Raw genomic sequence first — 13,234 nt, 5'->3', positions numbered from 1 at the left:
CGATTTTTGTTTTGCTTGTGTCCAAAAAAAAGCGAGGGGTAGATTTTTCAAAACTCTCCCCCAAAAAAAAAAAGGGGGGGGGTTTTTTTTTTTTTTTCCCTCCAACCCTTAAAGAGAGGGTGGGGGGGAAAAAAAGTTTTTACTCTCCACTAAAAGTGGGGGAATGTTTTCGTACTTGGAAGGAAAGGGTGACAAATCCTTTCCCAACATAGCAGCAACGTTTTTCCTTGAGCCCAACGCTGTGACGCCACGTGGGGCGACACGCCCCACCCTGTCGCACCACATCTTGTGCGTGCGCCAGCAAGCCTCTCGCACCAGATCTGGTGCGACAGCGCCTGCTGTCGCACCAGATTTGGTGCAACAGCGTGCCGCGCATGGCCGCGCGCTGCTGCCCAGCGATGGGCGCGCGCGCGCCCTGCTCCCCTCCCTCCCCACCCGCAAAATTAAGCACAATCACTCCAAAATCGAAAACAATACTCCCAAACACCACCAACCACCACAAACATCATCACCACCACTATTAATCTCAAGCTATAACTATTATTATTCTAAAATCTCATTTTAAATTAATGAAAATAAGAAAAATAACTAACCTAGATTTTGTTGAAGGTTGTAGATCGTAGATCGGATGCCGGTGAGAGATGGAGCCGCCGCCGACGAGGGTTGATGTCGCCGCCGATGATGGGAGTTGGATCGGTTTGGGAGAGATGAGTGAAATGGAGTGTTGGGGGAGAGATGAGGGAGGGGTATTTTGGTCTCAAATGTTGTTTAATGGCTAATATTGATAGAAATATTTTTTGGGGGTTAAAATGAAAAAAAGGGAATTTTTTTTGGTTATTACTGTAAATTTCCCCAATAAGAGCTTGCAACATGTGCAATTATGAGTTCGTAGCATGTGACCACGCGCATTAAATCAGATATGTAAACATGATATTTTTAAAAGATAAAAGAAAGTACCAAAACAATTATACATAATAGTTTCAACTTACATTTCTGTGAGTATGTATTTTTTTTTTTCATACAAACACGTTATTAAGTCATATAGTTTAATATAATTAATACAGACACGTTATTAAATCATATGACTTTATAATTAATTAAATATTAATTTTATTAAATCATGTAATTTAATATCATATTCACATTAAGAGAGAGAGAGAGAGGAACGCCCTCCCTTGAAAAGAAGACTCTCCCTTTGTCCATGTATATAAGTAATAGGTAAATGTTAAGTTACAATAATTATAACATATATTTTTTATGTGAACCACATAAATTATGGGTCCTATAATTTTGTGTGGTTCACGTGCCTAAGTAATATTATTGAAATTCTTTTCAGGAATATTTTGTGTCATCCCATGTGACAATGACAGATGGAATTGCAAGTTTAGCTCGTAATCCCGCAGTTGATGGGTCAATCACTCAATCGACCCAGCTGTTGTGGTCTTCTTCCCCGACTCGAATTCTGATATATCTTCAAGTTGGCAGTCACCCTACTTGAATATAGGAAAACAAAAAATGTTGGCACTAACATAATAATATTTTAAAGGTACGACGGCTAGCCGTCACCAACTCAGCAAATTAATCAAATCATTTTTCTTTGGGGAGGAATAAATCAAAGGGAAAATATCCACCGTCCACCTATTTTTTACACTTTTTTTAAAAATACATAATTCCTTTATTTTTTGACTGGAATCCACCTAAAGTTACATTTTTTTTCACTTTTCCACTTCCTTTTGGAATCCGTTAAGAAAACTAACGGAAACTTAAAAAAATGACCATTTTACCCCCAAAACGAAAATTATAATTTCACCCTAAAAAATGCCAAAAATAATAAGATTTAATGATGAATATCATTATTGGTACGTTAATGAAGTACAAAAAAATCTTAACTACTAGAGATTATAACTCAATGAATAATAAAATTTTACTTATCTTAAATTCAATTGATGGTTTGTGAGATTGGGCTATTTTTAATACTACTGTTATAATTTAGCATTCTAATTACCGACATATTTTTTTAAAAAACCTGTATTTGATGGTTGTGGAATTAATTTCTTTACTGACCGATGGGGAAAATTATTAGATTTAATCTGATTATTTTTTCTAATTTTTAAGGTGAAATTATAATTTTCGTTTTGGGGGTAAAATGATCATTTTTTAAATTTCTGTTAGTTTTCTTAACGGATTCCAAACGGAAGTGGAAAAGTGAAAAAAAATGAAACTTTAGGTGGATTCCAGCCAAAAAATGAAGGAATTGTGTATTTTTAAAAAAGGTATAAAAAACGGGCGGACGGTGGATATTTTCCCTAAATCAAATAACTAAAATAATTGTTTTCTTTTCTTTCAATGTTAAGAAGTAAAAGCGATCTAGTAGGCCCCTCGAAAATTTTATTGTCCTGACTTTATTTGGAGGATGGGAGCGTGATAAATGTTAAAAGAGTGACAATAAATATATCATATTTTATTTAAAATGTCGTGATATATAATATGTTATTTATAAAATGATTACTAATTTTTTTATAAATTTTAAATAAATAAATTATTTTATCTTATCAATTAATAAATAAATGGTGATATAAAATTTTCAGACGTGTCTACAATGTTAAAATCTCGCCCCTTCTTCTTTCTAAGTGTCCTGCTATGGTTTTTTTTTTTCCCCTAATTATTTTTTTTATTCGAATTAGAGCCGCGCCTCCGCCGGCCAGCGAGTTTGCCAACAAGTATTTATTAGCGTCCACGCAGTTTGACACTTTGACTTGAGCTGTAATTTGGCCTTTTGCTGTACGCTTGAGAACGACAATTCATTAATAATGTTATTATAATATTCTACACATTAAATTGTCAGTTTTGTACATTGCTATACAATTGGTATTTTGATCCCCTTTTTTTTTTCTTTTTTTGGCTGTAATACTCCTAAGATGTAGCTTGTTTGTTGATGTGTTTGGCTTAAAATTTGTTTGCAAGTGAGATTTTACAGAAAAAATTGGATGGGATAAGATATTTAGGCTTTATTTAGTATTGAGGTTGGTTGGATTAGTAGTTTAAAACTAGAGCAATTAATAAAGTTTTGATTTAAAAAAAAAATACTAATTGTTGAAGTTTAAAAATTAAGTTGAATTGATCCTTATAATATTCTTACTATTTTTTTAATATTATTATTTAAAAGTCAAATTTACTATACACGATCAATTTTTATCGTATGATTATAGTTTTTTTCTTACAATAACTATGACTTAAAAAATTGCATTACTTTAATACCAAACATGACGGGGCGCGGATGAAATATTTTATCCCAAGTACATATACGGGACAAGATTTTCCCCATTGCTACCCATAAATATTTTAATATGAGATAAATTCATTGAGCTCGTCAATATATGATTTGATTTTGGGTTAATTTTGGATTATCCATCTCATGAATTAACTATCTTTAAGTTACTCCCTTACTTTTAAAAAATTTCAAGTTTCTCTCTTTTTTTTTTCAACAGATAAGTCAAAAATAGGGGTGGGTCGATAATTTTTTTTAATTAAAATAAAGGTTAATTGAAGTTTAATTAACCGATCAACCTTCAAAACCCACACAACAAGTTGAAGAACGTTGATCCGTTTACTTTTTTGACTGAAATGACTACGGTGCTCTTGATTTCTCAGCACTTGCTCTTTCATGGAACATCACTTTCTTCGTCTCTTTCCAGCATTCTAATGAGCGGTTGTTAATAAAGAGTTTTCTTTGACTATAAAAAAGAGCAAACGAAAGGACTTTCAAAATAATTGACGAGAATGCTTTTTTCAAAATACACGTTAGTGATTTTTAGACATGCATGTACCCAGGGACGTAGCCAGGATTTTGATCGAGCCGGGGCACATTTAAAATCAAACATGACTTTAATGCGCGATTGCTTGTGTGATATGTCCTCATTTGGGAAACTGTATTGTGAGCCCCATAAACTCCAAATGGGAGCTTGCTACATGTACAATTGTGCTCCTTATAGAGTGCATCTGTATACATCTAATTGAAATCCTATTTAAAATATAATACATTTCAAAAATTTAGATAGCAATATATAACATTACAACTATAATATTCATTGATAATAAATTTACTTATTACAATGGTTCTCCGTGAAAACTCCTCAATGAAATTTTATGAGTTGAAAATAATGCATTATCAATATAAGCAAAAATATATTTTTCAATATACAAGACTAGGTTATTACTTAATTTGCTCTTAAAATCTTTTAATAATAACAAAAATATTCATATATTGCAACACACAGAACAACTATGAAATGCATGATAAAATTATAAATTTTAAAACTAGACAAAAGATTAATTAGAAAATTAAAAATTAGAATTAGGTAGACTTACAACTTATAGTTCAATGTTGAAAGACTAAATAATTGATTTTACTTGAATAAAAAATAAAAAATTAAGGACTGGTCCATTAACCATTATATTAACATTTTGTTATGATTGTTTTTATTTTAATATTTGTTCTCATGCTTTTAATCAATTTTCATGAAATTTTAATAACTAATTAAATTATTTATAACTAGAAATTTAAAGTAGGGACAATATGAATATTATAAAATTATTGAAGTCAATTTTAAATTTTATAATTCAGGTGGGGCATTTTTCATAAATAATAAATAAAATACAATTTTTTAGTAGAATTATCAAAAAAAATTTAAAAGCCAGCTAGGGCCTGTGCCCCACCTCGTCCCACGCTGGCTCCGTCCCTGCATGATGTACCATCAGTTAACTATTTATTCATCCTCCTCTCTTTTAAGCTGCATACAACTGAATAAAAAGTAAATAAATAAAAGATGAATTGAACTTTTTTATCAATTAATTAGATGATCACATGGCAATTAAGCATTCTAAATTTTCATCACAAACACGTGTGATAATTGATCTTCATTTTATTTATTTATTTATTTATTTATTATGGTATTGACTGGCTGACCGATCTGATCTTTGATTGTTTTAAGTGATTTTGGTAGGCATAGGCCGCGAGATGAGGCCGTGATAAAAGAATCAAATCTTTATTGATACAAGAAACTTGGCAAAATCAAATAAAATTATATTATTTATTCAACGATATTACCCATGCCCTTTGAATTTTGGAATATTATTTATTTTAAGACTCTATTAAATATATTGCGCGGCCGGCCATTTAGAAAGAGGGAGGTAACATGGGAAGTTTATTAAAACAGGGGCCGAGTTGCATATGCCGGCCATGAAGCCACAACATATTTTGTTTGTTGTAATTCTGAAAACTACAATTCATGTTGGTCCTTATACAACATGAATCTGGGTTAAGAGTTAATGGAAGGTGCTGAAAAACCGAATAAAAAACATTTGCAATAAGATGGATATTATCAGAACAGCAAGGGCTTATATGCAATTAATCCTAAAAAGTCAAAGTCAGATATTGGTAGCCAAGAAAGGGCATAAATAAACGTAAGGAATTGGTTTTATTAAGTTGAGATTCTCTTTGTATGTGGGATTTCTTTTTTGGTTGGCTGATTGTTTTAATTAATTAATTTAGGCGGGCTTTTTGGACCAAAAGGTGGGAAAGAATCATAATTGGAATAGATAACAAAAATCAATAAAATTTATTAGCTGTTTAAAGCACTTTCGTTTTTTCATTAATATAACTGTACAAGTCCAAGTTCAATGCTTAAAACTGGAGGCTGAGGCCGAGTTGCACAACCTGGCTTTGTAGCCACAATGTATATCGTATATGTTGCTGCATATTGTATATCTATTTATAAGCTTGACCTTTTCAATGAAAGTTTTTTCAATTGAACCATATAATTTTAATAATTTAGCACTTTACTCCAATATTAATGGCTTTTTTTTTTTAACTTTAATCCCCAAAAGTGTACTCCCGTCTATAAGTCGATAATGTGAAAAAAAAGTGTTATTTCGATTGTAAAAAACCATTTATAGCATAACATGAATCTGGCTTAAGGTTAGTGAATAATGCTGAAGTTTAAAGAAGGCAAAAAAATTTAAAAAAATTGTAAACTGCATAATACTCTACAAGCAAATTGTGTGAATTTTGATATATTTACTTTTATCCAAGTGAGCAATTAACATAAAAAAAGCACATGGCCAAAATGAATTAACCCTAGCTATGCCGAGGTCAAATATCTGCGGCCGGCAAATGACCAAGAAAGAGGACATGTGCATAAATTAACGTAGAGAGCATCCTATTTATCTCATTATTATTATTATTATTATTATTATTATTTTATTTTGAGAGGATCCAAGTTGTAGAGTATCTTAAGTTTGTCATTTTCAGCGGGATTTAGGTTTCATTTTTTTTTTCCCAATTATTTGAGTTCTTACATGTGAGTCTCGTATATTATTATTATTATTATATTATTATTATTTTCAATTGATTTGCTTATGTGTGTGGTTGTTAGAATCAACTTTAAAAAATGGAATTCCAAATGAAATCTGTTTGGCCCATTTTTTAAAACTTTGATTTGAGGGCTTTGCTGGCCTGGCATTAGTCTTTGAATTATTCATGGAGAACGAGGAAATGAGAAAGAAAGGAGAAAATTGAAACAACAATAAATTTTAAGTCTTTGTGGAGGAAAATGAGATTTGATAACATCCACGATGGGTGTAGCCGTGTAGTGAGGAAGAAGGCGGTTGACTGCTGCTGATTAGTTTCGTGGGTGACTCCACCAAGCAATATTCATGCATCTTCCCATTCATAACGAAGATCGAATTTGATGTTTTTTTTCGGATAAGCTTCTTGGAAGCTACAAGAACAATAACTCAAAAACATTATTTAGTCTTTGCATGGAAATTACCTTCCAACACTACTTTCTCTTTTCCTCTTTTCTTGAGCTAAACGTAAAGGAATATACCTCCAACATCACTGATTTTCTATTGTCAGTGCTGCACTTAGCTTTCTTCGTTCAAGTTCTTGGCAAAACCAAAGCAATTCACTTTCATTTCCACTTGAACGGTCAAGCACAAGCCGTCTAGTCCACCATTAAAGATAGAATTTCTCACATTATTGCTTTTGTTTATTTGCATCTTTTGCTTTTCAATTGTTTTGGAGTAGTCTTATCCAAGAAAAGGTAAGCAAGATTATTATTAATGGAAAGTCACTGATCGGTAGCACTAGCTAAAATAACTGGCCCCAAACGTACGCGCGTGTCATCTGTATGTATTTGTACGTATATATAGAAATGATGTTCATAATAAAATCTATTAAAACTGTTATATTTATGGATTATGATTCTCTCGTAATTTAATCTTTTTCTAAGTAAATTTTATTAACGTGATTGGTGATTAATAAAGTAAAAAATAAAAATAATTAAATGTTAATTATATTGTTGTGAAATTAACCCTAATATCACTGGATTAATCACACCCCAAGACCTAACTCAGACTCCAAGATTTAAGAACAAAACGTAAGGTAATCAAAACAATCACCAGATCAAAGAAACACAACTCAAAGAATCAAGAATGCACAAATACTTAAGTCAAGTGGTTCAGCACCTTTGAGGGTGCCGATATTCACTGGAGAAAACAACTCAGGGAGCAACTTTATTAAGCTTCAAAGTTACGGAGATGATAACTCGCAATACAGAGAATACTCAGCAGAGCTTCACTCTCACTATAGCTTCCTTATCACTCTCTCCTCAATGCTTGTTTTCTACACCAGAACTAGCGTATATATATATCAATTGTTGCTGGCGTTACAGATCCAGAAGATTCCCTCCAAAATCAACAGTCTTAACTAACTGATCACAAACTTCTCACGTGCAATCTTAAAGCCTCCCTTAAACGACAACAAGCCACGCCGTTTAAGTCTTAACAGACATGTGTTAGCCACGTAAGTGCTTAAGACTTTGAACGACATCATCAATTTGTCGATGCTGGATTCTTGATTAGCTGAAACGACATGTCATTCATCTCTACAACTTTAATACGACAAGTTATTTTGACAAATTTGAATTCATTTTAACATATACTCTAACATCAAAATACAAATAATATAAAAATTATAAAAGATTAGGAGCGCTCAAAAAACAAAATGTTATTCCTACATTTATTATGTGATAACTCAAATTTCTAATATTAATTTATTTTGGATGAGGTTCAGGCTAGTACCTGACTTGTCCTATCAATCACACATAGAGAACCTTTTCCTTTTGTCTAAGGGCCATCCACACCAAATTGCTCTTAGTGATTCTATCCATTATTGAAGAGATAATGTTCTCATGTGCAGAAATCTGGATATTTTAAAATGCAGATTCTGCCATACCCATGTGATGTAATAGTTAATTGAATAAAAGTTAATACACCAAATGGTGTATCCAGTAAATCCATATTTTGAAATATATAAATATCCGTATTAGAGGAGAATTGTATATTATTATTATTATTATTATCATCATCATCATCATCGTCATTATCAAGTGCTGATACTTGTATCTTTTAAAACCATATAATTTAATATTTTTTTTAAAATATTATGTAATTGAATAATATAATTTAATATCTTTTTTAAATTTTAATAGAGTCTTAAGATCCTGCCACTTCGGCCTTGGTCGGAGTGGTGGGCTGCTACCCTCACAAATATTGTGAGGGCAGCGGTTCAAGCTCCTACAAAAGCATTTGTGGGGGCTAACGTATTTATTTGTTTAATATTTTAAAATTTCCTCTTCCTCGTGCAATACGAGTGGAGTATGAACATCTATTTATCTGGGCATGTACTTCACAGAATTCAATGTAATAATATAAGTCCCAATCATGTATTTCTGATTGTAAATATCAGTGTAATATATCTGTTATAATAGCAGTTGTAAATATTTATGTAATGCAGTAATATGGTGATTAATTAGTATTAAAAAAAAAAAATCCTCATTGGATTATTTATACACACACTCTGGAAAACCTGTCGAAAACAAATCGTGTGGTCATAAGTGGATCTGTTGTACTGGCAGTTTAGGGCCACCCGCGACAGGAGATGTCAGATATTATTTAATCAACAATTCAATTAAAAAATTAAAAAAAAAAGAAAGAAAGAAAAGAAAACAGTCTCAATTATAAAGACAGTATGTAAATTGGTCCTTTATTGGATAAAAGAAAATGATGTTAATAATTTGCCGTGACTGATATTATAATTCAAGGCCACCGATGGCTATAACAACCATCAACTAATTTTTGTTTGCCTGAGCAATTAACTCCAGTAAAAAAAGATAGTTATCATCAAGTCAAGCAGCCCCTTGAAACGAATACCTAATTTTTGTTTGCCTGAGCAATTAACTCCAGTAAAAAAAGATAGTTATCATCAAGTCAAGCAGCCCCTTGAAACGAATACTCTGTTCCCAGCCGGTTTGAAGTTGTGGACCTACATTATATATATATATATATATATATATATATATATATATAGGGAGTCCCTATGTTACATTAATTGTAACATAGCATTTGCCATATATATATATAAGGAACAATAGAAAAATACGAGTCAAGTAGTCACTATTTAAAAATAAAAAATAATACTAAAATTTTATTGATGAGTTAGATTTAGTACTAAACTGATTTTTTTAGTAATTATTTAAAAAGATACAAAGGACAGTTATGGGAAAAAATATATAAAAAAGGAGCCCCTATGTTAAGGACAGTTATGGGAAAAAATATATAAAAAAGGAGCCCCTATGTTACATTAAATGTAACATACACACTCCATAATAACCACATAAATGATGGGCCCACATAATTTATGTGGTTGTTGTAGAGTGTGTATATTACATTTCATGTAACATAGCATTTGCCTAAAATTAATTATATATGTAGTTGAAAACTATATTAAAACATTCAAATCGTTTATTGAACCCTACACATCCACGTCCACCGAAAAATTAATGCATTCGTGAACCATGCGTTAGGGTTGTTCGGTCAAAAATGTATATCTCTGAGTGTTCAAATTACACATGATAACGTCAGGACATGGGTTGTTAAATTGGTCAACGGTCTACACATGATACTCTCTGTTCAAATTCGAGTAAAGAACTCAGCAATTTGGATGTAATTTAATTGAAAAATAAAAAATAAAAATAATAAAAAGAGAACATGATACTCATTTTCCCACCTACTTAAATAAATAACTTCCGCTAACGTTACCACCTATACTCGGATGCCCCAGTTATTATATAAATCCCACTCGGCCTCAGTGAGACCCTGCATCTTAAAAAATCAAATCCATCTCTCCGCCTGATCACATAATACTCTACTCTTTCTTTCTATTTTTCTCAGGCCGATCACATTTTGTGTCTGCAGCGTCCGTTTAACTTTGATTATCAAAGTTCAAAGATGGATAAGCTTTCAAAGTGTGAAGCAAACTACGTCCCTTTATCTCCTTTAACATTCTTGAAGAGAGCCGCCGCGGTTTATGGCAATCGTACCTCTATTATTTACGAAGGCACCCGTTTCAATTGGCTTCAAACTTACGACCGTTGTCGCCGCCTTGCCTCTTCCCTCCGCTCTTTGAGCATGCCCAAACACAGCGTTGTAAGTTATTTCTAACTAGCTTTTTAATATCATTAATCTTAAAAACAGTGCGCGCGCCCGCGCGTATCATTAGAATTTAAAATAAAATTAATTATACTATTACATGGGCGCAGGTGTCGGTGCTGGCTCCTAACATTCCAGCCATGTACGAGATGCATTTTGCGGTGCCGATGGCCGAGGCAGTGCTGAACACCATCAACGTCAGGCTTGATGCGAAAAACGTGGCTTCAATTCTGCGTCACTCGGAGGCAAAAGTCTTCTTTGTGGACTGCCAGTACGTGCAATTAGCACGGGAAGCACTCAAGTTATATTTCGTCGAAGACACAGATGCAGCAGGGCCTCGAGTGATCCTCATCGATGACATTGACTCCCCCACGGGCATCCGCTTCGGCGAGTTCGAGTACGAACAATTTGTCCAAATGGGCGATCCAAGATTTCTCCCTGAAGAAATCCACGATGAGTGGGATCCCATCACTTTGAATTACACGTCAGGTACCACATCTGCTCCCAAAGGGGTTGTGTACAGCCACAGGGGCGCTTACCTGAGCACCCTCAGCCTCATCTTGGGCTGGGAAATGGGCAGTGCGCCTGTTTACCTGTGGTCCCTCCCGATGTTCCATTGCAACGGATGGACTTTTACATGGGGCGTCGCCGCACGCGGTGGAACCAACGTCTGTCTCCGCAACACGACAGCGTACGACATGTACCGCAACATTTCTCAACACAGAGTCACCCACATGTGCTGTGCGCCGATCGTCTTCAACATACTCCTCCAGGCCAAACCGGAAGAGCGGAAAGAAATCGCTTCACCGGTGCAGATCCTCACCGGCGGCGCACCTCCTCCGGCCTCACTGTTGGAGGAAATCGAACTACTCGGTTTCCACGTCACACACGCTTACGGACTCACCGAGGCCACGGGGCCAGCACTGGTGTGCGAGTGGCAGTCAAGTTGGAACCAGCTGCCGAAACCTGACCAGGCAAAACTCAAAGCCCGTCAGGGGATCAGCATACTCACTCTCGCTGACGTGGATGTGAAAAATCTGGACACTATGAGTAGTGTCCCTAGAGACGGCAAGACAATGGGAGAAATTGTTCTGCGAGGAAGCAGTATAATGAAAGGGTATTTGAAAAACGAAGAAGCAACTTCACAGTCATTCAAAAACGGATGGTTCCGTACGGGAGACGTTGGTGTGATTCATCCTGACGGGTACCTGGAAATCAAGGACAGATCTAAGGATGTGATCATATCCGGCGGTGAAAATATTAGCAGCGTGGAACTGGAAAATGTCTTGTTCAGACACCCGAGAGTACTCGAAGCTGCTGTCGTTGCAATGCCACACCCTCAATGGGGGGAAAGCCCCTGTGCGTTCATTTCGGTCAAGACCAATTCCGCTGGTAAAACTGATGATGTTAATGAAGCTGACATCCTTTCTTACTGCCGTGAAAATCTTTCCCGTTTTATGGTACCAAAGAAAGTAGTAATTTTACCGGAGTTGCCCAAGACTGCTACGGGCAAGATTCAGAAATTTCAGCTACGGGCTTTGGCCAAGAATTTTGCTGTCTCGAAGGATCACAATGCTCAGTCTCGGGCACAGATTCTTGCCATGTCTCGTCTTTGAATCAGTTTTGAGTAACTGGTTTTCAAATAATTGAAAACAATAAGTTTGATATTGTAATTTCTGATATCATTTTTTTGTTGTGAGAAAATAACATGTAAATTTTGGTTCAATATGTTCAAAGCGAATGTATCTCAGTTAATAGTGAATTTGATCCGTCTTTCCATCATAATTCATAGGTGACTGAATATTATTTAGTAATTCAACAACTATTATATATATATATATATATATATATATATATATATATATAAAACGTATTGATTAAGCATTTAAAAGGAAAAAGAACAAAGATTGTTGGTGAAGAGTGATAAGTAAAGAGATGGGAAATTAGCAAATATCAATCCGTGTTATATGGGGTTGATCTTTTTCTTGATTAAAAACTGGGACTTAATTTTATGAGAGATTCGACCGACGTGGTCCTTCTTTCTTTCTTTTTCAAAAAGGAAATTTTCTGTTCGAGTTTGGTAAAAGATTGAACTCGACACTAACATTCAACTGGTTGCTAGAGCCATGATCCAACATTTTTCAAGCACTTTTTTTCGTAGCTAGCCTCATGAAATTGAATCACAGAAGAGATGGGAAGTTAAAAAATTAATCTAAACTTTACTCATTTCTACTTTTTTTTTTCAATTAAAGGTTCCTAAATATGCTACTATTAGATTTTGATTTAGTTAATATTCAAATTGCCCTCTACCTAAAGTGATTGTATTCAAAATATCCCTTAAAGATATGAAAATATCAAATTGTACCTTAAACATTAGGGAGTTCTTATGTTACATTTTCATGTAACATACACACTCCATAACAACCACATAAATTATAGACCCACATAATTTGTGTGGTTGTTGTGGAGTATATATGTTACATAGAATGTAACATACAATTCGCCTAAACATTGTAATTTCTCCGCTAAAGTTAACGGTAAAAAGGACAAAATCGTACCTACACAAATGCCATAACAAGCGTTGGTCTAAACTCCAAAGCCATGTGACTAATGTCATTCTTGATATGACATGTCAAATCACAGACAGACTTTCAACTACCCCTTAATATTATTTTTTTAATAA

The 13,234-nt window shown here is 34.1% G+C and overlaps 1 protein-coding gene across 1 annotated transcript; it reads left to right on the top strand.

Annotated features, from left to right (window-relative positions):
* Window positions 1–10,149: 10,149 nt before the first annotated feature.
* On the top strand, window positions 10,150–12,336 carry LOC18037982 (probable acyl-activating enzyme 12, peroxisomal). The gene is made up of 2 exons (XM_006430295.2): window positions 10,150–10,548; window positions 10,662–12,336. The coding sequence occupies exons 1-2, from the start codon at window positions 10,351–10,353 to the stop codon at window positions 12,165–12,167; spliced, it is 1,704 nt and encodes a 567-aa protein (XP_006430358.1). The 5' UTR covers window positions 10,150–10,350; the 3' UTR covers window positions 12,168–12,336.
* Window positions 12,337–13,234: the final 898 nt, after the last annotated feature.

The sequence above is a fragment of the Citrus clementina genome, unplaced genomic scaffold (genome assembly GCF_000493195.1).
Source record: "Citrus clementina cultivar Clemenules unplaced genomic scaffold, Citrus_clementina_v1.0 scaffold_6, whole genome shotgun sequence".
Taxonomy (NCBI): Eukaryota; Viridiplantae; Streptophyta; class Magnoliopsida; order Sapindales; family Rutaceae; genus Citrus; species Citrus x clementina.
Note: the sequence above shows the minus strand (reverse complement) of the source record. Positions and strands in the feature narration are given on the sequence as shown.